Raw genomic sequence first — 26,931 nt, forward strand, 5'->3', positions numbered from 1 at the left:
ACACACCGGAAATCTCACAAGACAGTTATTATCCAAGCCAAACAGAATCCCAAATATTTCAACATGGTGTTTTAAAAATGAGTCACAAGACCCTGACCCTGACCCCACTGAAGTCCATGGCTCCCTAGCAAATTCAACTGGAGCGGGAGCGGGCATATACTGAATAGAGAATGTACCTCTTAGTCTATCAGGACTGCCCATATTTTTGGACCAAATTTTGTTCTCATTTGCACTGCTACAATCTGAATGATTTCGCATACATGAGAGGTCTGGAAGGCCATATTTGCACTCCAAGCACAGAGCAGCTGTAGCAGGAATGGCTCCTCTTTACTTCCTATTAAGAGCAGCTGAAGCAAAGGCAATAGCTGGGAAACCTGGGATTTCTTCCCTCTGTCTTCTCCAGACATGGTGGTGACAATGAGGACCAAATAAAGCACTGAGATACGATGGTGAAGAACATGGTATAATACAGCTAAATAAACTGAAATTGTCCAAGGAAGGCACAATACAAGTGTGTACAATAGTGGCTTCCAAAAACCTGCATTTGCACACATGCCTGGGTAACTGTGCACAAAATTGCCTAGTGGACACTCAGTTACTCAGTTGGGATACACACATGCCTAATTATGCATTTTTTGCATGTTACTCCTGGGGGAATTATGCGCCACTGCACATGCACAGAATTTGTGTCTCCTGCAGATTTCTTTGCTTCCCCGCAGAAAAATGACTTTCTGATGGGGAAGCAAAGGGAAACTACAAGAGCGGTCACATGACCCTTCCCAGCAGTATGTTTCAGGGGCCTAGGGCAGCCTGTAGAGAGGTAAATCACTGTGGGGCAAGAGGCAGGACTGGGGAAGACCTGGCGAGTGACTCCTACCCTGTGCTGGGCTCAGCTGCTAGTCCTCACTGGGTTAGGGAGGACAGGACTTCCTCTTCCCCTGCACAGCATCCAGGGCTGGGTCAGACCCACCCCCAGATTTTTCCCCAGCTGCAGGAAGATCTACAAAGTCTCCCCCGCCCCGTCCTCACCCCCCACACTCCTGCTTCCTTCACCCATCGCTCCTCAGCTGCAGGGGGAGGGATCCCTGTACAGGGGAGCTGCTCCCCCATCCGCCCAACCCCCATGCATCCAGATCCCCTCATACCCAGACCCTCCCACCAAGCCTCACCACCCATGCTCAGAACCTCCCTGCTGAGCCCCACTCCCTCTGCACCTGGACCACCCCAATGAGCCACCCGCACCCAGATCCCCACCCCACTGAGCCCCACTTCCCCAGTATCTGGACCCCCACACCCAGACCCCCCTGCTGAGCTCTATCCCCCCCACAACCAGACCCCCCCCACCGAGCCCCATCCACCTTCACCTGCCCCCCCCCGAGTCCCATTACTGTTGCACCCAGAACCTCCCCAACAAGATCCTGTGCATCCAGATCTCCCCGCACCCAGATCCCCCACTGAACCGCCTGCACCCACATTGCCCCCCACAAAAAACACTCAACCCACACCTGGATCCCCCCACACTAAGCCCCTCCACACTTGGATCCTGCCTTGCTGAGCCTGCCTGCCCACACCTGGTGCACCTGGCACAGATGGGCAAGGCCCTGGGGTGTTTCTAGGGCAGGCCTGGTCCTTGAGCTGTGTCAGGGTTGGGTGCACCCTCACCGCTGAGTCCATGACCCGGAGGGAGCTGCACAGTGATCTCCCATCTCTGTGCAGCCAGTGGCCTGTGCTCCCCAATCCCATGCTGGAGCCTCCACATTTATTTGACAAATAAAATTTGCAGAATTTTTATTTTTTTGGCACAGAATTTTTATTTTTTTGGCACAGAATTTTTAATTATTTGCCACAGGATGCCCTCAGCAGTAGCATGTGCACCTATTTCCCTTTCCTGTGAAAATGCAGCCCTGAAATGTACTTAATACTTTGGGTTAATAGAATGTTTTTCATCCAAAGATCTCGAAGTGCTTTTAAAATGTGTAGGAGTCATATTATCCCCAATTGCTAAATGAGGAAACTGAGGCACAGAGATGTTAAGTTACTTACTCAGGTTACCCAGCAAGCCTCTAGCAGAGCAGGGAATAGGACACATGTTGGAGTCCTTGTCTGGTGCCCTCTACTTTAGACCTTGCTACTTTCTAGGTAGATATTATAGTGATTTCAAGAATTTGCTGATACACCAGTTCTAAATTTCAGCCAATGGAAGGACAGTTAAAATGTGTACCTTGTACCTCCTGTATGAACACAGACATTGGTGTTGCCACCTATTGGAGAAAAAGCAGAACTGAAAATCTCTTGCTAATGTGCAGATTCTCAAATAAGGCTAATGAAACAACATAAATAGCAGGTTGAGCGTTTTGTTTGTTAGTTTTTGTTTGGTGTGTTTTTATCTGCGTTTTAAAAAAAGTTTAAAGTTAAGGAGCCAATTTTTCCTCTCTGTCACACTAGTGTAAATCCAGTGAGCTTGAGTCACCCTTTGTAGTGTAGAGGGATGTAAAATGCACACACACCCATCCACATCCCTGCACCAGTGAGAGCTGCTGCCCCGGGAGAGAGCAGCTGGCATCTGCATTGTCATCATTCTCCAGAGATTATACTGGGGAGGGCATTGCTAATTTACAACCAGTGCTCTTTAAGAACCCCACCACTGAGAGCTGCCTATAGAATTTGTTGAATCAGCATATCATTCCCCCTTGCAGCCTGCTCATGCCTCTGCCATAGCCAGGAATGCCAACTTTGGGGGCCTCATTAGCCAGCTGCAGGCCTCCTGCAGATCAGAGTCCTCAGGTACTTTTCACTGCTGTAACCTGCCCACAGCGTGAACCACAAAGTGGCACAGAACAGTGCTGAACAACACCCTCTGCCTTCAGTTGGGTTGCACCACAGTAACAGAGGAGAATTTGGCCTCAGAAGTTTGCAGATATGTGTTTTGTTTGATTGGACTTTTCTGTTGTGCTTTATTTGGGATACATGTGATTTATCTAAAAAAACCCCAACCCTAATTGCCATAACCTACAAAGCACTGGAAAAAAAGGTGAGGGATTGAATATAACAGGAGTTAAATTAAATTCTAACATAAAATGGATAAGTGCTGTAATTATGCCTAATACTCTTGAGGGATTTTAGAGTTCCAATATAAAAGTAGATCCATTTGGGCACAAGGCCTAATATTCTTGAGGGACGTCTGTAAGTTGCCTGGGGCCTTTTGGATGAGTGTCTCTGTGTGTTTGCTAGTTTCCTTGTCTGTTCACATTTTCTTTAATTTAAAACAAACAACAACAAAAAGAACCAGAAGTTCATGCTTGAGATCATTGCTTTTAGACTCCTCATAAATGACTCCTGAGATTCACATGGGTATTGTGTGACAGTATACTTGAAAAACTGCACATCAAATACATATTTTATGCTTAAGGAGGCTTAATAGTTGAATTACATTTGAAGCATGACAAATGCAAAACAAATTGCATTCTGAAACATCCTCTGCCAAAGGAACCTCTTGCAACAATAATGTACCTACCAGAGCTTAAATGGAAATCAGGGAAAATATACCTCAAATACACTCTGTCTGCAGTATGCCAAGCCCCAGAGTGCATTTTTCCCTCACCTTATATTTTTTCCAGCATCTTTACCAATCCATACAAATACTATTGTATGGGTTGTTGTAATTGAGCTCTGGGAGTTTCATGCACTAAAATGTGTTCTTTTGGCAAAAACCAAATCTGGTTGAAGAATTTACCCAGGCCTCTTTCTGTTGTCTTCAAATGCATCTCCCAGCCAATTGCCAGAAGTCCCCATTTGTGATCTCCTTGTGATCAAGTCTTGTTTTGTTTTTTTAACCATGTCAAGTCTGCTGAAGTATGTGGATACAAACTAGGGTCAGTATCATTTAATCACTTCACTGCTGCTTAAACATTGTCAATAATCAGGCTTATAAACTGTTGAAAACTGATTAAAGAGAATAACTGGAAAAAAAGTAAGACAGCATTAAGCTTTCCGTGTAAGGAGCTCTACAGCATACTGATGAACTTCTTTTTCAGATTGTGCCAACACACACATAAAAACAACAGTACTAAAGAGCAAAATAACTCTGTAAAAGATTTTGAATGTGGCTCAAGCTGCTTACTGATTAATGCTTTTGCACATAACACTCCTCTCAAACCTGTGCGGTTATTGTTCCTGGTAAAACAAGCCTTTGTTGACAGCTAGGGGCAAATGATCCTTGCTGACCAAGTTCACAGTTCTCACACAGCTTAACAGTTTGAGAGCTGCTCCTTTTTCCACAACTAGTCCAAAAACCTTGGCATGATTGACAATTTTTTTTTCTTTTTTTTTTTTTTTTTACAGTGAGGAAGAGTCTTAGGGCTTGTCTGCATGAACAATTAGTCTGCAGTAAACTAGGGTGTAAATCTACCCCACAACAGCCTGCCACAGTCTAACTGTTCACGTGCCCTTTGCTGACACATATTAACAGTTCGTTCGAGTGTTATGAGCTGGTCACAGACTGACAATATCCTGGATAAACCTGATGGAATTAAGTTAAACCGTACTGAATTAGATGTAATAACTTTGGGGTCCATTGTATTAAAAATGCAATTGTTTATGTAGTATTTTGAGATTGTATGTAACTTTGGGTGCTAATATAATTCCTTTGGCTATCAGCTATAAACTTGTGACCTCAGAAGAGACCCCTTTGGTGGGGTTTGAATGACTAATCACCTGCCAGAGCCCATGTTAAAGTTGGGGTGATCTCTGGTAAGCTTATTAGCATGTGTGTACATGCTTTCATTGTTTTTAATATGTTGTCTCTGTACTGTATAGGAAATGCCATGTGATAACTTATAACTGTTAGTTATCACTCTTACTAGTCTCTGAAAAGCAAGCCTGTTTAGGAAGCCTGTCTTTTGTTGGGAATAACACAGTAAAGGCAGGGAACCATTCAACCTGGAGATAATCCAATCTGAGGAGAGAGAGGGTCTGCACACAAGAAAGGCAACAGCCGGCGAGCCAAAAGCCTGAGAACGGCTGCCCTTGCTGAACCACTGAGGGGAAATATAGATGCAGTTGCCCTGAATTGTGACAGACTAGATCAAAGTACCCTCATGAACTGTTACCATGCGTCAGCAGAAAGAACAGAGACAGTTAGACCACAGCAGGCTAATATGGGGCAGATTCGCATCCCAGCTTCTCGTGGTCTAATCGTTCATGTAAACAATCCCTTCATGATCTCATATCAAGCACGTCCCACTTTATTGCACACTGTTTTCAGCAAAACTACAACAGAAATCAAACCCACAGCTGTCAGATGTGTCAAGCTTAGAACTTGTTGGAATCACAGGAATTAGAGATGGAAGAGACCTTTGCTGGAGGTTATGTGGCTGTGTAAATTAAAGCACAGCTTGTTCTATGTGCACTGGAGAAGGAGTTTTTTTTGTTTGTTTATTTTTAAATGGCTCCCATTTGGTAGTTTTACTAACAAGTGTACTTGGATGATTTTTTATAACGTACGTCAAATATTTCCAAAGTCACACTCTAAAGGCCAGATTCAAGCTTCAGTTACCTCCCTGTACTTCAACTACATTGATTTCTACAGAGTTTTTTTGGTGTGATTGAAAGCCAGATTTGATTCCAAAGCACTGATTCTCCACTACATTCAATGTGGTGGCCACAAGAACCTGGTTGCAACTCCCTGATTCAGACATTCTCTGCACTTGTGCAAAGTATTGCTGCACAGGGCAGCTCAAACTTATACCACTGGCCTAAGATCCCTAGAGGATTGGATGTAGTAGATTAGACCACCACTCTGATACCCTCCCTCCCCTTCTGGTCCTGCCCATGCCCTGCCCCTTGTGCACCCCCCCTTTCCTCTGACGCTGGACATGGGGGGGGAGGGTGGTGTCGCAGCAGAACAGCCACCTCCATCAACTGTATGCCAGCAAAGAGCTTCCCTGCCTGGGGGGAATTCTCCATTAGCCATCTTTTGCTGCTTTAAGGCCACTTTGTGCTGGCCTGACTGGACTGGAAAATCCAGCCCTAAGTTTGTAATCGGCAAAGTTTTCACCAGCATTGCAGGAAAAACTGCAAAGTCATAGACCCTTTCTTTAAATACTCATCATTTTCAGAGCGATTTTTATTTTTTGTACCGTGTGATATCTGAGTGCATCAATGCGCAAATTCATGATTAAGAAGATTTCTGTCTCACCCGCACATCTTCTCAATAATTTTATTGAGGCATTGTTGAGTTCGAGTACTTGTGGGATTGTTGCTTGGAACATGAAAAGATGAGACTATCCCCTAAAAGACACAGGTCCGTTTACCAGGCCAGAATAGGGCTTACATACCACCTCATTCTGATGACTGTAAGCCCAGTGGGACTCCAAGAACAGGAGGTTCCAAGCATGGAACTTATGGAAATGGAACTCCCTCTAGCAGCAGTGTACAACTAGTTCTTTTACTTGTTTGTCCCACAGTGAAGCACCGTTTGTGCCCTAAATGCTGCTTTCAGTGAGCTGGGAGTGACTCTTGGTTTTCAGAGCTGCTGAAAGTCTTAGCCATGACTACATCACCCATTTATTAGTAAAAGGCAGATGCTGTTGGAGTTTCAAGACAGAGGGCTCAGTACTGTGCTTCCATTAAGATAAGGGGCAGTTTTATCATTGTCTTCAGTGGGGCAGGCCCTGGGTTTGCCCAAGTTAACAACAAAAATTAAGTTTCTAGTTGAGATTTTCAAAGCTGGCCAGCGGTTAGAAGATGCGTAAATTAAATCCCCTCACTGTTTTGAATATTTTGACTCCTGTTTCTCATCATCTAACCAAGTTCATTGGGGAGCATTTTCAAAAACACTCAGTGTTGGCCTAACTCTGTTTTTATTAGTCAATGGGAGTTTTACCATTCAGTGGCATTAGAGATAGCCCTGAAAGCTGAACCCTTTTGAAAATCCTACCCAGAATAGACCTTTATTTCACTTTATTCTTCAAACTCATTCGACTCTAATAAAATTCTCTGACAAACAATGATAAAAATTGTCAGACCAAAGAAAACCATGAGGCTATTCAGAGCAGTAGTGGTATGACCACATTCTTTGTGTTCCTTCTGAGTTATTTTATTAGTCTCTTGATGGTGCTTTGAATTGGGCTGGTGATAAACTATGTGTATATGTCCTTCTAGTTCAAAAACTGTCACTACAATAAAAACACTACGGGCTTTATCAAAGCCCACTGAAGTCAATGGGCTTTGGTTCAGACCCTAACATGCACCTTTAGGAGCTACTATCATACAAACATGCAACAAAGAGGCAGTTCCTACCCTGAAGAGTTTGCAAGACTACAGACAAAAGGTGGATAAATAAAACAGAAGTGGGGAGCACAAGGAAACAATGGGCTTGGCTACACTTGAGAGTTAGAGCACATTAAAAGGAGCCCCAGGCGCACTAGCTCACTACCCGTCCACACTGGCAAGGCACGTAGTGCGCTCTGACTCCGCGGCTACAGCGCTCCTGGTACTCCACCTTGACAAGGGGGAATAACATTTTGCGCGCCCCAGCTGGAGCGCTGCGGCGCCAGTGTGGACCCCAGCTCTGTTAGTGCACTGTGATCGGCCTCCAGAAGTGTCCCACAATGCCTGTTCTAGCCACTCTGGTCATCACTTTGAACTCCACTGCCCTGCCCTCAGGTGACCAACTGTCAGACCCGCCCTTTAAATTCTCTGGGAATTTTGAAAATCCCCTTCCTGTTTGCTCAGCCAGGCATGGAGTGCTCTCAGCGAATCTTTCCAGGTGACCATGCCTCCACGCGCCAGGCGATCCCCAGTATGCAGCAATGGCAAGGTGCTGGACCTCATCAGTGTTTGGGAGGAGGAAGCTGTCCAGTCCCAACTGCACTCCAGCCGTAGGAATTACAGTACCTTCGGGCAGATATCAAGGGACATGATGGAAAGGGGCCATGACTGGGACGCACTACAGTGCAGGGTTAAAGTAAAGGAGCTGCAGAATGCCTACTGCAAAGCCCGTGAGGCAAACAGATGCTCCAGTGCTGCCCCTGCAACCTGCCATTTCTACAAAGAGCTGGACGTGATACTTGGGGGTGACCCCATCTCCACTCCGAGTACCACCATGGACACTTCAGAGCCCAGTTCAACAAGGCAGGAGGAGGAGGAAAGCGGGAGCAAGGGTGCTGAGGAGGAGGGAGACACCCTGGTATCCCTAGATACATGCAGCCAGGAGCTGTTCTCAAGCCAGGAGGAAGGTAGCCAGTTGTGGCGGCTGGTGCTTGGGGAAGGACAAACACCAGAGAAGGTTCCCAGTAAGCAGCTCTTATTTTGGGAAGGAAGTTATTCGGTTCGGGCTCTTGGGGCAAGGAGGGTTAGGGCTGCATGCATGCCTAGATGCAGAATAGGGCGCTGATTGCTCTCTCACATCGCGGTAATTGGCCTCAGTGATCTTTTCAAAGGTCTCATCCAGAACTTGGGCAATGTGCTTGGGCAGGTTTCTTGGGAGAACCACTGTGGTCCTTGTCCCAATAAGGCTAACTTGTCCGTGCCACTGTGCCGTGAGGAGCGGGGGGGACCATTGCTGCACACAGGCAAGCTGCGTATGGGCCAGGGCAGAAGCCATATTTTATTAGAAGACCCTCCCTTGCTTCCCTGGTCACCCTCAGCAGTGAGATATCTTCCAGGATGAACTCCTGTGGAAAATGTGGGGACAGTGTTCAGTATAGGGGCCCCCTGCTGCTGTTGGCTCTCCCCAAGGCACAGAAACCCAGAGGACAGTAAAGCCGTGAAATGGTCAGTCACGCTTGACCCTGTGCTTACTCACCATTTTGGGGCTCCGTGGGTTATGTGCACTTGCTTTGGGATGGGCAAATTATGTGTAGACTGTGCTTGCTCTTAAGTATGGGGGAACCATTGCTATGTCTGGTATGAACAATGCTGCCTCTGTTAAGTGTTCCATTTTGCCTTTACAGATGCAGCCTTGAGATCTCAGCCGTCCATGTTATCACCAGCCAAAAGACTCCAAAGAATCAGAAAGAGGCCATGTAGAAGCAAGGAAGACATGTTGCATGAAGTAATGCAGCATTCAAGTAATGAAAATCAAAGTGCAGGAGTGGCAAAACAGTGACAGGAGGATCTGCCAGCAGAATGAGGAGCACCGGCACAAAAACGCGGTGCTCCGGCAGCAAAGCATCGATCAGCTGATAAGCATAATGGAGCGCCAAGCGGACTCTATCCAGGTGCTCGTAGCCATGCAGGCGGAGCACTACCCGGAGCTGCTGCCCCGCCCCTCCCCCCGGCAGCCCTTGTCCTAGAACGCTTTCCCTTGTGCCCCCATGTCACCTCCAACACACTTTCCCCAACATCCAGGTTCTTATCGCCACCAGCTGCCTCCAACACCTGTAGCTTCACCACCCAGCCCTGAAAACTACGACCCTTACCCACTGCACTCAACCCCCATCACCATGCAGTATAGCCATCCTGAAGTGCAGCACTCATTGCACAGCACTCCAGACAGGAAGGCTGAGTATGATAACAAGACCATACACAAATCTGTGATTGTACCATTCCCCACCCCACCCCCTTGCCCTTTTTGTTTCCCAAGCAGTTGTGTTTCTTTTCAATAAATGAATTTTTTGGCTTTGAAAACATTATTGCATAAAGTAAAAGATACCTTAGCCCAGGAAAGCAACAGGCACTGCAAGTCAGCGCAGCAAACACAGATTCCTACTAACATTGGAACCACTGCACTTCACTCCCGTGCAGGGCACCAGAAATTACTGGTGGCTTTCAGCCTCAAATTGCTCCCTCAAGGCATCCCTAATCCTTGCAGCCCCGCGCTGGGCCCCTCTAATAGCCCTGCTCTCTGGCTGTTCAAATTCAGCCTCCAGGTGTTGAACCTCCAAGTTCCATGCCTGAGTGAATCGTTCACCCTTCCCTTCACAAATGTTATGGAGGGTACAGCATGCCGATATAACCGCGGGGATGCTGTCATCGGCCAGATCCAGGTTCCAATACAGAGAGCGCCAGCGGCCCTTTAAACGGCCAAAAACACACTTTACAGTCATTCTGCACTGGCTCAGCCTGTTGTTGAACTGCTCCTTGCTGCTGTCAAGGCTCCCTGTGTAGGGTTTCCTGAGCCACGGCATTAAAGGGTAAATGGGGTCTCGAAGGATCACAATGGACATTTTGATTTCCCCTACGGTGATCTTCTGGTCTGGGAAAAAAGTCCTGGTTTGCAGCTTCCTGAACAGGCCAGTGTTCCGAAAGATGTGTGCGTCATGCACCTTTCTGGGCCAGCCTGCATTCCTGTCAATGAAACACCCATGGTGAACCACAAGCGCCTGGAGAACCATAGAAAAATACCCCTTCCGATTAATGTACTCGGAGGCTAGGTGGGCTGGTGCCAGAATTGGAATGTGTGTGCTATCTATCGCCCCTCTGCAGTTAGGAAAACCCATTTGTGCAAAGCCATCCACAATGTCATGCACGTTACCCAGAGTCACGGTTCTTCTGAGCAGGATGCGATTAATGGCCCTGCAAACTTGCATCAACATGATTCCAATGGTCGACTTTCCTACTCCAAACTGGTTAGCGACCGATCAGTAGCTGTCTCAAGTTGCCAGCTTCCAAATTGCAATAGCCACCCGCTTCTCCACCGTCAGGGCAGCTCTCAATCTCGTGTCCTTGCGCCGCAGGGTGGGGCCGAGCTCAGCACACAGTCCCATGAAAGTGGCTTTTCTCATCCGAAAGTTCTGCAGCCACTGCTCGTCATCCCAGACTTGCATGACGATGTGATCCCACCACTCAGTGCTCGTTTCCTGAGCCCAAAAGCGGCGTTCCATGGTGGTGAGCATGTCTGTGAATGCCACAAGCAAACTTGTGTCATATGCGTTACTCGAGTCTATATCATCATCGGAGTTCTCACTGTCACTTTGGATCATAAGGAGTAACTCGACTGCCAAATGGGACGTGCTGGCGAGACTCGTCAGCATACTCCTCAGCAGTTCAGGCTCCATTCCCACAGACAGAAAGGGAAGACAGAGCGCACAGTACGAGAAACGTTGAAAGATGGCACCAAATTGGACGGAAACACACGGATTGCTGGGATGTGAACCGATGCATCACGGGGTGTTGGGACAGGACCCAAAATGCCCCGCCCCCCTCTGCCCCCTTCCCACAAGCCACAGCACCAGAATGGGTAGAGGTGCAGTGTGGGATAGCTGCCCATAATGCACCACTCCCAATGCCTCTGCAAGTGCCTCAAATGTGGCAACACCACTGTGCTTGCAGCTGTCAGTGGGGACAGACTTCAGTGCTTTCCCTGCTGCGCTCTCCGAAGCCAGGTTTAACTCAAAGCACTCTACATCTGCAAGTTTAGCCATGCCCAATGAGTTGACACTGTCCAGCATGACAACAGTGGTCACAGCAAATCAGCTGCCTAACCATTATCAAGATTTTTGGAGGCATCACTGAAAAGCATAGTTTTAAGGAGGGATTTGAAGGAGGATAATGAAGTGTCTTTTTCAGTATTTACAATGAGCTCCTCCCATGCATTAGGGGAAGCATGGGTGAAAGCATGGAGGTGCTTGTACGAATATTATAAAAACGGGCAGTCAAGACTGGCATCATTAGTGGAACGACAGTTAATATCTCAATATTAAGAGACAATAGGTGGGTTGGGGCTATAGACCTCAAAAGTGCAGACAAGTAGTTTGTGCTTGTTGCAATGGAGAAGAGGCAGCCCGTGGAGGGCTGCAAGGAAGGGGGTGAGATGGACATAGAGATGTTCCAGGAGAATGATCTTTGCAGCAGCATTTTGAACATCCACAAACAGTGCCATAGGCAAATATGATGCTTTACCAATAGAATAAAGATAGCTCCTTCTCCGAGAAGGTTACAGAGTAGATGTAAGGGCATTAATTACATTTCTGATACAGAGGTTTCTAGACAGGAGTTTACGTGCAGAATGTGAAATTAACACACAACATAAGGGGCAGAACTGAAGCATAAAAATAGTCTCCCTATTCCCAAATAGACGTTTTCTACTGAGATTTTACCCTGAAAATCCTACTATGTTATGGTTAGCTGTTGAGGTAATTGCTCCTCAAATAGAGAGCACAGCATTCTGTTGCCAATTATTGGCTAATCTTGCAGTATGGTTATATGCTGAGAAGTAACTCTAAAAACGGCATTGTGGGTTTCATGATTATGGTCACACAATGATTTCAAGATCAACTTTATGACATTTCCAAATTGAAAGGTTTTTTTCTAAGTTCCAGAGTTACAATCTCACCACGGGATATAAAAGTCACGCTTGTTTATTTTTGGTTCTTGCATTATTACCATTCACAAAGAGTCTGCAACTTAGTTAACAGTTCTGCAGCTGATGTACAGGCCAGAACAACATCCAGGTTATTTTCACATAACTGTTGACTATGTAAATGTAGGGATAAGAGAAAAATATAGAAAATACTTATTTTTGCCAAAAAAATAAACAGCAATCAACTGAAAGAGATGTAGGGAGCAGATATGTTACGTAATGGCATGCCATTTATACAGAGTCATTTTTCTGAGCATAACTACACTTTAAAGGGATGAGGTCAACTTGATTATGAGAAAACGATACATTTTTAAAATTTACTTTCCCGAGAGAACTCCCTTTAAAGAATATATCCTGGAGTTTTGGTAATTATTATTTATTTTAATTATAAAACTTTTCTACTCCCTGTTGATATTTCAAAGGGTCTTTTAGGCAGGCCTCAAAGCAATACCAAACAGGCCCAGACCCACTTCTCTTCCCTCCTGCCCTAATCCCTTTTCTCTCAGCCCACTCCTGCCTGCTGCCTCTTAAGTGTCACTTTCAGCTTTGCTGATGCTGTTACTAGTGAATATCCTTTTGCAGAGTGGGGGTAGATTTAAAAAAAAAAAAAAAAAGTGAAACTGATTGTTCACAAAGTGCTGTTAAATACACACATATCTAACAATAAATTCTGTCTATTTTGTAATATTTTTATGTACTGAAAAATCCCCTGATGTCCAATATTTTCTTTATTAGATGCTTTAACACTGTACTTGTAGCCATGTTATGCAATCAGTGCCACAAATGAAGTAAGGTAATACTTAACTAAAGTAAGAGACATACAATAGTGCCTGTTCAGACTTGCCTTTCTTATCCAGAGAATAAGAAAAAAAAAAACACTGTATGTTATGGAGTCTTACCATACACAAATGCATTACAAAACATTACTCTTAATAGGACAGAAGGTGAGTACCATTTTGAACAACATTTCCTTTTGAACTTCTTCAACATAGTTACAAAATAGAAATGTATCCTTTATAGAACTACTAGTATCTTGAGCAAGCATCTTTTAATGGAGATTGTTACCGTTTTCTTTTCTTGACTTCAGCACCAATACCTATATAACTTTACTAAAAGCAATTCACATACCTGGGTAGCCCAAAATTTTCTGCTTTTCCTTCCATGCCAAAGAAAAGATCCTGACTTTTCAACCCACTTTATCCCTTACTGTAAAAGAACAGGGAAAGTTTTCCAAAAAATCCAGTATGCCCAATATGCCTGTTATGAGCAGATGTAGACATGGCATATTCATTATAGTCAAGAAACGCCTCAAATACTGCAGCCACATACTTAGAGTAAAGTTGTGAAAAGCAAGAGACAGCTGAAGCAACCCACTTGGAATAAATAGGATACCCCACCCCACCCCCTCTCAACCCAAAAACTTTTCCTGATGTTTGGAAAAGTGTAACTTTTTTCTTTCATTCAATCTGGAATTCTCTGAACTTCCAGGACAGGAAGGGAAGGTGCCAAAATACCTAAAATGGTGCTCACTATTTCCAACCTGAAACAAATCCCCCAGTTCAAGCCTTGTTTTGCAGGCTCCAGAGCTTCATGTAGTTCAGATAAGCCTCTGAAGTAGCAAATGCCTATCCAAATAGAACTGAACTCCACACCTTGTGAGGTTTGCGTCACATGACGCATACAATGGTTCCCAATCAGTAAGTCATGGTTGAAGGGTGCTCAGTGGCCAGTAGCCCTTCAAAGTATCTAAAGAGTTTTACATACTGTGCAGTACACTCACTTCAAAAACATCGACAACATTGCTGCTTCCATCAATGAGCAGTTGTGCTCTTACATCCACTATAGAATTTTTCCTGTAGCACTTGCACAACTTTGCTATAAAAGCAAATAAAATTACCAACTGCACCATACAACAATTCTGGGCAATCACTAGATACTGGAAATCCTGTGGTAATAATCAAACTATGAACTATTTAAATTTTTAGCCAATACTGTTAAGCATGAGATAGCAGCAAAGGAAGGATCATAATTAGAAAAATCGCTCCTACCTTTAATTGTGCTTGGGCAGAAGATGTTCCCAAACTCCTGCTGCTTTGGTTTTAAAGACTGTGGTGCTGGCAGCCCTGGAGGCTGTGGGACTTGGAATAAAGGCTTCCCATTTGTAACCACTTGTCTCCTGGGACTTAAAGCAGGGAGGTGGATGGTACTGTCAGTGATGTTGCTCTGAGGAGCTACTCCTCCTCCCAGGGGCATCTTTAAATGGAGGCTGGTAGACAAGTTTCCAATAGCTGGCCTTGGGGTGCTGCTATTTGAAGATGGGCAGGGTGTTCCTGCATGAACTCTTATAGGTGGAATTTGCTGTCCGTTGATCATCCCAGGACCATGGGGAGTACCCGAGATCCGGTGGTTCATACTGCATGACCTCCCATTCATTGTCAAGTAGTTGCAATGATCAAAATGTGTTATACAAATCCACAGGTATCAATGACATCAGGCCAAGGTCAGTATGTTATCCATAGTGATTAAGCCTGTTAAAAATACATAAATAAAAATATTTTACATTGTAGTAAATAATATATGATGACAGGACTGTTCACAATATTTAACTATATGAAAAAATATTGACTATGATCAGCAAAGTGTGAGCAATATACAGGCAATCAAAGAGAGAGGACAAAGCTAAATGATGACTCAGAATAGTAATAAGAAAGCCTGCCCCTTCAAAAGCAGAAGTTTACAATAGGGTCAGCTGTCTTCATACTAGATAAACTAGCCAGAAAGGGAGTGAATGCTGAGCAAGTCAAGGAAGTCAGCCTGGACTGAAAAGCAGGGGCTGAGTGGAAGTCAACACCAGGATGAGCACCACTATCCCATTCTGCCAGCTCTTCAGTCTGTTGATTAAAAAGGTGCTGAAAACCAAAAACACAGCAGCCAAGCAATATTCAGACACATACAAGACATTAAAGAGATGCCAGTTGACATTCTAAAGATCAGAAATACAGCAGAACAGATTGCAGAGGGCTTTTTCTTTACTACACAGCATGGGACTCACTAGAAAAAAATACTGTAAGAGTGCTCTACTGTGCTAATTTCATAAAAAATAATTGCAATCATTGCAAAGGTGGATCAAGATGTAAATCTTATAGATTCAGATTGTTTTTAATGTCCTAATAAAGCATAGGGCCAAATTTTCAAAGGCAGCCTTTTAATTGTACAAGTCCAAGTTTTTCCCAGAGTATTTTTCCACTTACATTTTTATGAATGTTCACATATACACACACACAAACAGATCTGTGAACAGAAGCAGCATTTGTGGAGGCAAATCAGGTTGTTAAAGATATCACACAAATGGGATAATTTGGGTCCCAGTTCAGCAAAACACTTAAGCACATGCTTAATTTTAACAACCAGATTCAGGTGTTTAAATGTAAGAATATGCTTAAGTGTTCTACTGATTAAGGACTTAGATATCTAGCTAACTGTTTTGCACAATTGCAGTTTTCACACACAAAACTGAGGCTCAAATTACACACGTTTATATTCATCCAGACACACAGGATTCTATCTTGCAAATGACTAAGAACCCTGGCCTTGATCCAGCAAAACACTTAAACACATGAGTAGCCCCACTGAAATCAAAGGACACTGGGCTAGATGGTTCATGATTGAAGTCCATAGGACTATGTGACACAGAGGACACTTTGCAAAGGGCCCCCTTTTCTTTGCAAACTCTCATCTCATACCTGACAAACTCACTACACCAAACACATGTCTTTCAGGGTATTTATCCATAAAGTGAAGTATCTAGAGAAAACTCATAACTTGTGAAGACTCATTATCATTGCAAGATGTATGTACAGGTAATATTTAAGGAATAATGTAACTATATTGAAAATATGCTTTATGGTCTTGGAGTAAAAATTAGTCACCATGGAATAATATTTTTTTGGTGATGACCCATTCAGACAGAATGGAGTTCTCACCACTCTTTGGTTAGCTGGTGGTGTAATGCAAGACTAATTGTCTAGCCTTACTCCGTCCCAAGACTACCAATGGAAAGGCATCAGAGACAACCGGAAACAATCAAAACCAGCTAGAAGTGTTAAAAAAACAAAACAAAAAGGAATGTTTCGATAGATAGAGAATCTGCCAGAGACAAAAGATTGTTTCAGTATATCACAGAGTGTGGAGAGACACTCTGAATTCATTCACTGAGGAAATATCTTGTGGAGAAAGGGTGTTTTCATGAATGTTTGGATCCTGTTTCTGTAAAGTCAACCATCTCTGCAACAGACTGAACTCTGAAGAGAAAACTACTTTATTAGGTAGGAAATGTAACTGTTAGTAAGGGTAGACCCAGGTTCGTGTTTTAGGATTTTGATTTGTATTGTAACCATTTGTTTCTACCACTCTGTATTGTTTCTAGTTGAATCTCTACTCTTTCTAAAATAAAGCTATTTTTGTTTTAGTATAAGTGCTCATATGTGAGGTGTGTTATACAGGAGTGGTGATTTAAAGTCTGACCAGTAAACTGGGGCATATTGCTCCTTTGGGGCAGAGGCTCTGGGGTTTCTGTGAGTAGCCAGCGTCAGAAGCTAGATATCACAGGGGAACACTTCAAGGGGACTCGGGTGCATCTCTTGTTAACCTGCGAGACAGAGACGGGGTGGCATAGGCCACAGAAGAGTGTTTGAGTAGCTGAAAGGCTGGTGATGTCAGGGAGCTAACACCCAGTTACCACTATCAAGACTCCCTCATGCTGGAGGCAGGGGTAACAAGGTGACTCTCAGTGCCAGGTACCCAGAGAGCCATCGCTGACTACTCTACTCACATGCTTAGAGTTAAGAACTTCAATCCTACAAGGTCTAAGCACTATGGCCCTGATCTACCCAAAAAAAGCATACACTTAACTTCTTTGGTGAATTGGGATCCTAGGTCTCAGCTCCATGAAGATCAAGCGTGTGTGTGTGTGCGCGCGCGTGCGCGCACATGTGTGTGCGCATGTGTATTTTATATACATAACGTTTAATATATATCAATTAGACACACACATATACACACTTGCACACACATATTTCAGTTTGTTATTCGATAACAAAGGGTCTAATCTAATCCTATTCCCTTATTTTTCATTGTTATTTTTTATATTACAAGAATGTAAATTAGAAAACATATTGGTTAAAAAGCAATATCATTTATTTTCATGCATGGCTGCAGCATAATTCACATTTTGCAACTCAACCAAGGACAGACAGAGCTGAATGTTCTTAGATTCCCAAGGTTCATTTTAGTAAGCAGAATGTACTTTGCCCTAACACAGGTGACTGGCTCTTTAGAAAAGAACTTATAAACAAAAAGCTGTCATGCTGTTGGCAAGGCTATACACTACAGCAGTATAAATCAGCAGCAAGTCAAAATCATTCTTGTCTATAATTTTTAACTACATTAGAAAAGTACAAACATAATAAAGAGGAGATTATACATGACAGGTTTATTCGTTTTGTTCAGCAACAGTGTATTTAGATTAATTGACGGAAGAATATTTCTACACAATATATATACACACACCTAAAGGGCCCTATCAAATCCAGGGCAATATATTCCACGTGTTTTTAATACTCTGATTTCCTTGTTATTTTTTCTGTAATACTGTATGCTACAATAAACCGCAATACTCGGATTTGTTTTTGTTGTACTTTTATCATCTGTTACTGTTTTTCACACTTACAGAAAAAGTTTACTATACATCACTGGATTTCAAGCTAACCATTGTACCAATATAATTCATTAATTTCAATTATACTTAAGTTGATGTTCTTCTTTTGATAGTCATGTGTAACTTCTTTTAGTACTGATTGAGATTTATGTGCATGGAAGAAAACACACCCATTAGTCAACAATATTAAAGGGACACTGTCAAAATAAGTATATATTTTAAAATATAATTATGTGTGCTACTAAAAACACCTTAAATTTTCAAAAATAAGCCAATTTAAAAAAATCTAATTTAATTTTCACCATCTCTGCCTCTGTTTCCTTTTTCATACATATACATAAGTTATATTTTGAACTGCAGCAAATTTACAGCACCTGCAGAGGTCCCCAATATCCTCTGTGGAGAAGGCAATTGCAGATAAGTCATTTCGCTTCTCTGCAATTTCTTCCTTAGTTTCCCCATATTTCTGTTACAGGTACTTACCTGCCCCCCACAACCATAGTATCTGACTGCCTCACAATCTTTAATGTATTTGTCCTCACAACATCCCTGTGAGATAGGAAAGTGCTATTATTCACATTTGACACATGGGAAATTGACGCACAGAAAGACTAACTGATTTGCCCAAGGTTACAAAGAAAATATTTGGCAGAGCAGGAAACTGAAGATGGGTCTCCTGAGTCCCAGGCTAGTACCCTTTCTCCCCTTTACTCCCAGCTAGCCTAGCAGACCCACTGATTCTCTCATAGGTTTCCTGATTTTGATATACTTTGAGAATGTTTTAATGTCTTTGGCTATTTACTATTTAAATTCCCTCTTCACCCTCATTTCCATCTTACACTTTACCTGGCATAGTTTATGCTGCATTCTATTGGCTTCCCCTGGGGCTGGATTTCTGTTTTCTGCAGAATACCTGTTTGGTTTAAATAATCTCCTGAACTATGCCATTTAACCCTGGTGGGGGTTTTGTTGTTGTTGTTTGTTTTTTCCTCCAGCCCATCCTATTTCCTTTTTTGGTTAATGGTGTACATGACTTCTGTGACTGTTTACATATAATTTTGTAGCCTCCATGCCAAACATAAGGATTTTAATTTCTGTACTTTTTACTGTAGGGTATTTTTAAATTCCCTTCTTCACTGGTAAATCCACTGGCCTAGATTTTGTTATGACTTCTCTCTCAGCGATGGTGAAATTAATTTTATTGGGGTCATTATTACATAATCAGTCAACAAGTGTTACATCTTAGACCAACTCTTGTGTGTCACTTCAGGCTAATTTGGAGAAGGACCCTTGTGTGCACTCAAATCAGCGTTCCAGGAAGCCACCATTTATGCAGCTGAGAAATTGCTTCTCTAAACCTTGCCCCATTGTGACATTTGACCAATTTATATCTGTAGTAGTTGAAGTCATCCTTTGCTAGTTCTGTTGCATTTAGTGCTTGTGTACATGGCAAATTAAATCAATGAAGCTATATCAGTCATAAGTCTTTGTGTGCACACTCTCTTATTTCGGTGTCTTTACATTGATTTTGTTAAACTGATAAGGAAACAAGTTATATTGCTATAAAAGCACTGTTATACAAAAATAAGAGAGAGAGAGTGTCCACACAGAGACTTAAACTGAAATAACTTAGGATGTAAAGTACAACAGATATTGCTATTTTGGTTCCATTAACCATATAGATAATGCCTTAATTGCTCTTTGATCTCCCTCAACATTGTGCGTACAGTATCCCTCTTCTGATCAGGAAGCCTCTGAGGAAAGGATAAAAAAAACTGGGCGTGTTTAGTCTTGAAAAAAGACGACTGAGGGTGGGACCTCATAACTATCTTCAAATATTGAAAAGAGGAGAGTGATCCATTGTTCTCCACATCCAGTGAAGGTAGGACAAGAAGAAATGGGTTTAATCTGCAGCAAGGGAGAATTAGCTTAGATATTAGGAAAAACTTTCTAACTATAAATGTTGTCAAGCTCTGGAATAGGCTTCCAAGCAAAGGTGTGGTATCCCTGTCACTGGAGGTTTTTAAGAACAGGTTGGGCAAACACCTGTCAGGGATGATCTAGATTAACTTGGTCCTGACTCAGTACAGGAGGCTGGACTTGATGACTTTTCAAGGTCCCTTTTAGGCCTACATTTCTATGCTTGCATAACCCTGCTATTATTTGTGTGTGGCTTCAGATTTATATCCATATGCATTCTACTGTATGGTCTTTACCACTCAGAAATATTATCCGACTAGATGCTATGGAATCTTTTATATACAGTTTAGTCTGTTCATCCAGATAGATTATAGCTAAGTATTATAATATGTCACTGATTTTTATCATTTCATGATGTTTCAGTCATATCTATTATTCACACAGGGACCAGTTCAGAAGAGCATTTAAGTGTGTGCTTAAGACCATCCCTACTCAGCAAAGCACTAAAACATGTGCTTAACTACAAGTCAATGGGACTTAAGCACATGCTAAAATTTAAGTGCATGCTTAAATGTTCTGCTGAAGAGTAACTGACCGTTGAATCAGATCCATAACCACCTGCAACATGGTTTAAAAAAAAAATCCTTCTGACCATACTAATCATGAAAAATGTAAGTACACTGCATCAAAGAAATCATGGAATACAAAATTATAACTGAAACATGTAAATACAAATGTATTAAATGTAATATCTTCAATCAACTAGACTTACCAGTTCAGAATTTAGAAACGCAAAAATATTACCAATAAAATTAAAACTGTCCTGAGATTGTATTAATTTATTGGACGGATTTTGCTTTACTGTAACATCAGATATGTGATATAAACATGAGCATTTTATTTTGTTTATAGTTTGAAAATAACATTTAAAAATGGGTAAAGTCCATTCTTGGGTCTATCCTTCCTCCCACTGATGTCTGCAGAAACATGATTAGGCCCACTATTTTTAAAACTGTATTTTATTTAGCTGACATCATTGTTACTAACAACATGACAACAGTTACTCAAAATCCACATGTCTGACTCATGAGTCTACTCTCAGTAAACCACATAGTAGGAGTTTAATTCAAGCTGCAGGACTGGAAAAACTGAATCAATTCCTTCATAAAGAGAAACAAAAGATGAATTCACAAATATCTGTGCCTCTACTACAGTATGCATACGCAATATAAATACATTGAGGATAATCCTATGGAAAGATAAAACTCATTGACTTCAACAGAAGTCGAGTTAGACCCATGCTGAGTGTCTGAAAATCTCACCTGTACAATTTGATCCTATAATCCCTATTTAGAAAAAAATTCCCAACAAAGTCAATAGTAGTTTTGCTTGAGTGAGAAGTGCAAGACCGGGTCCCTATAAGAGAATAGGTCAATAATATTTGATCGGTCTAACTTAAATTATCAGAAATATTGAACATTCAGGGTTCATATTCTTATGCTATTTGACTCATTCTGTTGCAGCTCTTATGCATTCATTGTTTGGAAGATACTCAGAAAAAAAACTGATTCTTTCTGAAGTGTCTTCTCTCTGGAGATATTCAGACTTTTAATCTTATGTTATGCATTTTTTGCAGTGCATCTCAACAAACCAGGATAGAAGTATTATGAACCAAAGATTTCCTGACAAAAGTATTAATATACAAAACCACTACATAATGTGTGAGTTTATATTGCTCTGCACGTAACATTACCTAACACAAAGCCACGAAAGCAAGAAGACTGGAAGTGAAGGCATCTAACAGTCCCTATTCTCTACTCCTCCACCCAGAGACACACATCTCACCACTGGCACAACCAACATATACCTCCGATAACAACCACAACCATAAAATTCTGCCCTTGTAGGAATGCAGCTTTCCAGCACCCCTTCCCTAAGCTCCTCATCAACACTCACAAACCAGACTTCCTCCAGACTCTCTCCTTGCTATCTTTTTTGCACAGGTCTTTAAAAAAAACCAACACCACTCACTTATGTTTGGGTAAGGGGGTGTTGGAAGGGGACAGAGCTGTCATGATAGCCACTCAAATTGGTTAGCAAAGCTCCCCCTCTGACAATAACACTGTTCTTCACCCTACAGGCTTCCCTATTTGCTTCTTGACTATCCATTTTAGCTTGAAGTTGTCAGCCATAAGAGATCTTCAGGTAATATGGCCTCAGTCTTTCACAGTCAGTCAGTCAGAAACCCATACATATTACCCCCATTGAAATGGTGAAAAGTCATTACCCTCCTTCACATCATCTCCAAGGCCTGATAAGTCACTTGGTTAGAATCCTGAACTCACCCTGAACAGGAGAGAGATTGGATGCCAGTAAGTGCTACATGTCTGCCTCCAATTTTTGGTTTCTTCCTCTGAAGCAGCAGAAGCTTCAGAGTCCAAGAGGTCCTTGCGGGCTCCTGCAGTTTCTGTGTCACAGATGCTGCTGGGGACAAGATTTAGCTGAGAGTAGGCCCAAACTTAGAAGCTGATTTTCCTTAGTATATGAGGATGTGTGTTGTGAATTGGAGGTCAGGATAAAGCCCTTTCTAGGGTTATCTGGCTCTAGTTCAAGGATCACACAATAGTATTGCTATTAGGTCACTATTAAAGGCTGAAATCCACATTTTTCCTCCTTAAATGGCTGGAACTTACCCATTACAAGTGACTTTTAAACCATGTTAATTCATTTAAGTATTAATTTGAATAAAAATGATTTTAAATCACCCGGAACAGAATTCTCTCATTCACACTAGTATGAATCTGAAATAACTCAAGAATCTGTCCCTGGAGTAAATTTGCACTGATGTACCTAAGAATAAAATCTGTCCTCTTAACTTTCAGACTCCATCTAAATGGATATAATCATTACAAGAAAAGAAAACAAAGTACTGAAGAGAGTACACGAACCCACAGAGTGTATTATTCTCTAAAGCCCTTTTCACATTAGAGCACACATTGTGCTAATTACAGCCACTTGTTTGAAAACTCATCAAGTCAGTTTTAAGCAGAACTATGTCTGACACCTAATTCCAAACACACTTGTAGTGAGCAGACTGTGGATCTCTGATGTGGAGAGGTCAACAGCCACAGACCCAGTCTTGCAAATCCATACTCATGTGAAAAGTCTATACTCCCCATTCACAGTCCCATTAGCTTGTCTACACTAGTGCCCCCCACCCCAGTCTTCCATTGCCAACCATCAGAGCTAGCTATGGTGAGCTCCAGTGCAGAAAGGACAACAGCAGCTGTGTATGGTTTTGCCACCCATGTTATCTACCCGACTCAGAACATAGATGTCAAGGTGATAGATGACAAGGTGATAGAATCACAGGCACCACTGGTAACTCCTCTACACTGGATCTCCCACTGTGGCTAATGCAATGGTGAGAAATATTAAGAAAAGCAGCAGTGGGGATATTGGTCTGTGCTCACCTTGTTTGCTCTCAAGCCTCCCTAGGAAAGGGGGTGAAGGGGTTAGGGGGGGATATTTTGGGGAACAGGAACTTCAAGTGGTCCTTTTCTTGAATCTTTGTCTAACTCACTTGGTGGTGGCAGCGATATAGTTCCAAGGACAAGGAAGAATGTGCGCCTTAGGGAAGTTTTTAACCTAAGCTGGTAAAAATAAGCTTAGGGGGTCTTTCATGCAGGTCCCCACATCTGTACCCTAGAGTTCAGAGTGGGGAGGGAACCGTAAGACAGCTGCTCTCACTTTCTCTTTCCAAAGCTTTTAATTAAAGAGTTAACAGTTTCCAGCAAGGTCAGAAACTATCTTAGTGTCTCAGGGGAGAAGAAAAAAAATATCCAGTTGAAGCATGGAACAGAAATGACAACTTAGCGAAGTTTAACAAAAGAGAAATTACCAGTGACACAAAAAGGCCTGAAGATTAAGCTGTCACTTGGGGGACCATTAAACGGCTCTCTGGCATTTCTTTGACGTGAGTGACACTTGTGGTTGCATCTGGACTACAGAAAGTGCAGGGCTGTTTTATTTTGTTTTTAAAGGGGAAGATTTCTACCATCTGGAAGGGACAGAATTTGGCTCTAAGGAGAGATGGGAGAAGCTTTTCAAGATTTTGACAACGTTTTTTCAGGAGAGCATTCACAAAAGCTTCCAAAGAAACCTGTCCGTCTATTTTGACCAGCTGCAGCCCCCTTCCTTTCCTAAAATCATTGGTGCAATGGTGTGGCTGTTCACCCTTTGGCTCCGGTTTGCAGCCGAAATACCAGCACCAACCCTGGCTGCAGTGAGTGAGACCCTTCCCCAGCTCCCACTCCTCCCTGCTGGAGGGAGACAGGAACCCCCTGGCTCCCCCTGCCTCCTGCTTCGCCCATTCCACTGTCCCCTGCTGGAGGGGAAGGGCAGTGCCCTCGGCTAATGGCTGGGTGAGGGACTATCCCCAGCTCCCGAGACTGCAGCAGGGAGGGTACAAGCAGAGCGGCAGCCACGCTGCCTCTGGTCAGCCCCCCACCCGCGGCCCCCTAGCAGCAGCGCTGGCTACCGAGCGAGCGCACCAGCTACCTGGGCTCAGCCTTGAACTCGCTTCTGAGGCTGGCTTAGAGGAGGGAGGGCGCCCTGGTAAACTGACATGACCTCTCAGGTGAATTGCACACCGCTGGGGGCACCACGGGGCTTCTCAACCGGGCTGCGAGCGTCCAGGTCTCCTGTCCTCTCTGCGGGGCTCTGAATACGGCACTTCAGTACAGCAGACACTGACGTGCTTAGAGCAAATTAGCCGATCCCTGCCAACGTGTGTACTAATCTATTAAATGCACCATCTATTTCGAAATCATACAGGTACCGGTCAGCTGCCAAAGGGGAAATGAGGGACACTTCCAGTGTCAAGGTGCCAGAAGTACTCCTTTTCTTTTTGCGAATATCAACCAAGTGCTTTACTCTATTCTCTGCCCACAAAAGAAACGCAGGGGAGAGCATCAAACAGTCATTTTCTTTCCAGAGTTAATACCTTGAGGAGGAAATTATGAAATCTTGGCTTAATCATCGACCCGATGACAAATCCCGCGGAGTCAGAGAATGCTTGTCCCGACGTTCCAGACATTGCTATTTCTCTATCGCTACAGCAGACTTTTCAGTTAAAGTGAGTAACTTCGAAGTAACTTCACCACAAGATTTAAGCAAACAAACAAACACTGAAGCCTGAGAGAAGATTGCTGCAGACTCATGCTTTCCAAAGCAGTCTCGGCAGTTTGCAGAAAAACACCAGATAATTTATAGGACTGGAGCTGAGAAGCAGGATATAGTCCCTTACAGTGGGAATGAGACATGGGAATAATATTTGACACTAGGCATGAATAAAATGTAAAAGCATATGTTTGCTGGAGAGCTGACAAAAACGGAGCGGTGAAGGGTCTTACATATAATTGTTGGGTGTGTATACATACCCCAACTCCAGCATTTATATTTACACACACACTCCGTAAAACAATGAATCTATATTACAACTACACTTTAAAATAAACTATAACTAATGAAGACTTAATTGTCTGCATATACATATACAGCATTCCTCACGTCATTCATTCACCCGGTTCTTATTCTTCTCTAAAGTCTCCTTCGGTCTAAAGTTTACACTAGTTACTAGTTGACAAACTACCAAGCCTTTGCTTTGCCTGTAAGATTTCACGAGCCTCATCTCTTGTCAATTAACCCTTCGCCTCCTCCTGCAAATAAATCTCACACCCACCTATGGTCAGATTAAAGCAGCCACCGCCCCTTTCATTTTTACACATTGCCGTTCTACGATACGTACAGCCATGGGCTACATTTCAGATTCCTTGTGGGAAGCTGTACTCTGTCCACTTCCCAGCTGATCGGTAAAGCACACTCTACCTTTCCCTCTCACACACACTTCCCCCTGAAGAAGGAGAGGGGGAAAGTGTGTATACAAAACAGTTTAGACTCCACAGGATTGCGGCTGCTGCCGTGGTGTTTTTGCTAATGTGCGTGTCTTAGCTTGGTTTGAGGATAGGTCAGCTTTTACTTTTGTGTGCGTGCGCCTGCAAGCAAAGTTCCTATGGCAGCATCCACTTACCAGGTAACCAGGTTTTCCACAACAAAGCCCAAGGTGCATATTCCTTCTCCAGGCAGAGCCTCTCTCTCCTCTAAACAAGAATGACAGCAACTACTTGCAAGCAGAGAGCTGAATAAAGAAAAGCAACTTTGGTTCCCTTCAAACACACTTGAGAGAGGCTATCCACTTGAGCATGAACAGTTTCCATCAGGGCTCGGGAAGAGACATACAAAGAGAGGAGTGGGGAAAGTTGCTTTTTCTTTTCTTGTGGGGAAATCTGGTTTTACAAAACTTGAGGGGCTCGCCTCTCACTGCCGTGTCCCGCAATCAGTGTCCGTAGGGGAGGAAGATGAAGTTGACTTGTTTGGTGACCTTGCTAGCTCACTGCTGTAATTTTGTTCCTGTGATGGGAGAGGTGCTGTCTGTCCAGGCTTGTCTGGGGAGAAGGGGGTCCGGGCTGCAAGCGCCAGGAATTGGGCTGCCCGTGCTCTCCGCTGGTTGTATCAATGCTGTGTGGACAGGGGGATTGCAGTACAGGGAAGGAGGGTGAATGCTTAAGGGCCGCCAGCCAGCAGCCTCCCGAGTGCCAGAGCCTAGGAGGGGAGGGAGGGGGCAAGGGGGCGGGTAACTCCTGGTCAGCCGGTTGGCTAATTCAAAGGCAGAGTGTGTCTCTCCCCCTCGGCACTCACTCTGACTCACACACACGGGGAGACTGGGAAAGAGAAACTAGGCGATTGACAGGCTGGTGACACTTCCCTGCCTCCCTGGGCATTCTTTATGGTTGTACTTGATTTGGTGTGAATAAGGGTAGATCTGTTTCCATGTAATCCCCCTGCACTGCTTCCTGGTTCTGGAAACATTGACAGAGAACATGGAAAGCCCAGTAATCCCACAGAAAGGACCAGCCAAATACTTAGGCTG

At 43.3% G+C, this 26,931-nt stretch overlaps 1 protein-coding gene across 1 annotated transcript in view; it reads right to left on the reverse strand.

Annotated features, from left to right (window-relative positions):
- The window catches only part of GLIS3 (GLIS family zinc finger 3), a 259,122-nt gene extending 232,533 nt beyond the window's left edge, over positions 1-26,589 (reverse strand). Inside the window, exons 1-2 of the mRNA XM_074954088.1 lie at positions 26,032-26,589; positions 14,353-14,832 (exon numbers count right to left, since the gene is read on the reverse strand). Of these exons, the coding sequence (XP_074810189.1) occupies positions 14,353-14,737 (385 nt within the window). The 5' untranslated portion in view covers positions 14,738-14,832; positions 26,032-26,589. The remainder of the gene's footprint in view (positions 1-14,352; positions 14,833-26,031) is intronic.
- Between the last annotated feature and the right edge of the window lie 342 nt (positions 26,590-26,931).

Source organism: Natator depressus, chromosome 5, assembly GCF_965152275.1.
Source record: "Natator depressus isolate rNatDep1 chromosome 5, rNatDep2.hap1, whole genome shotgun sequence".
NCBI lineage: Eukaryota > Metazoa > Chordata > Testudines > Cheloniidae > Natator > Natator depressus.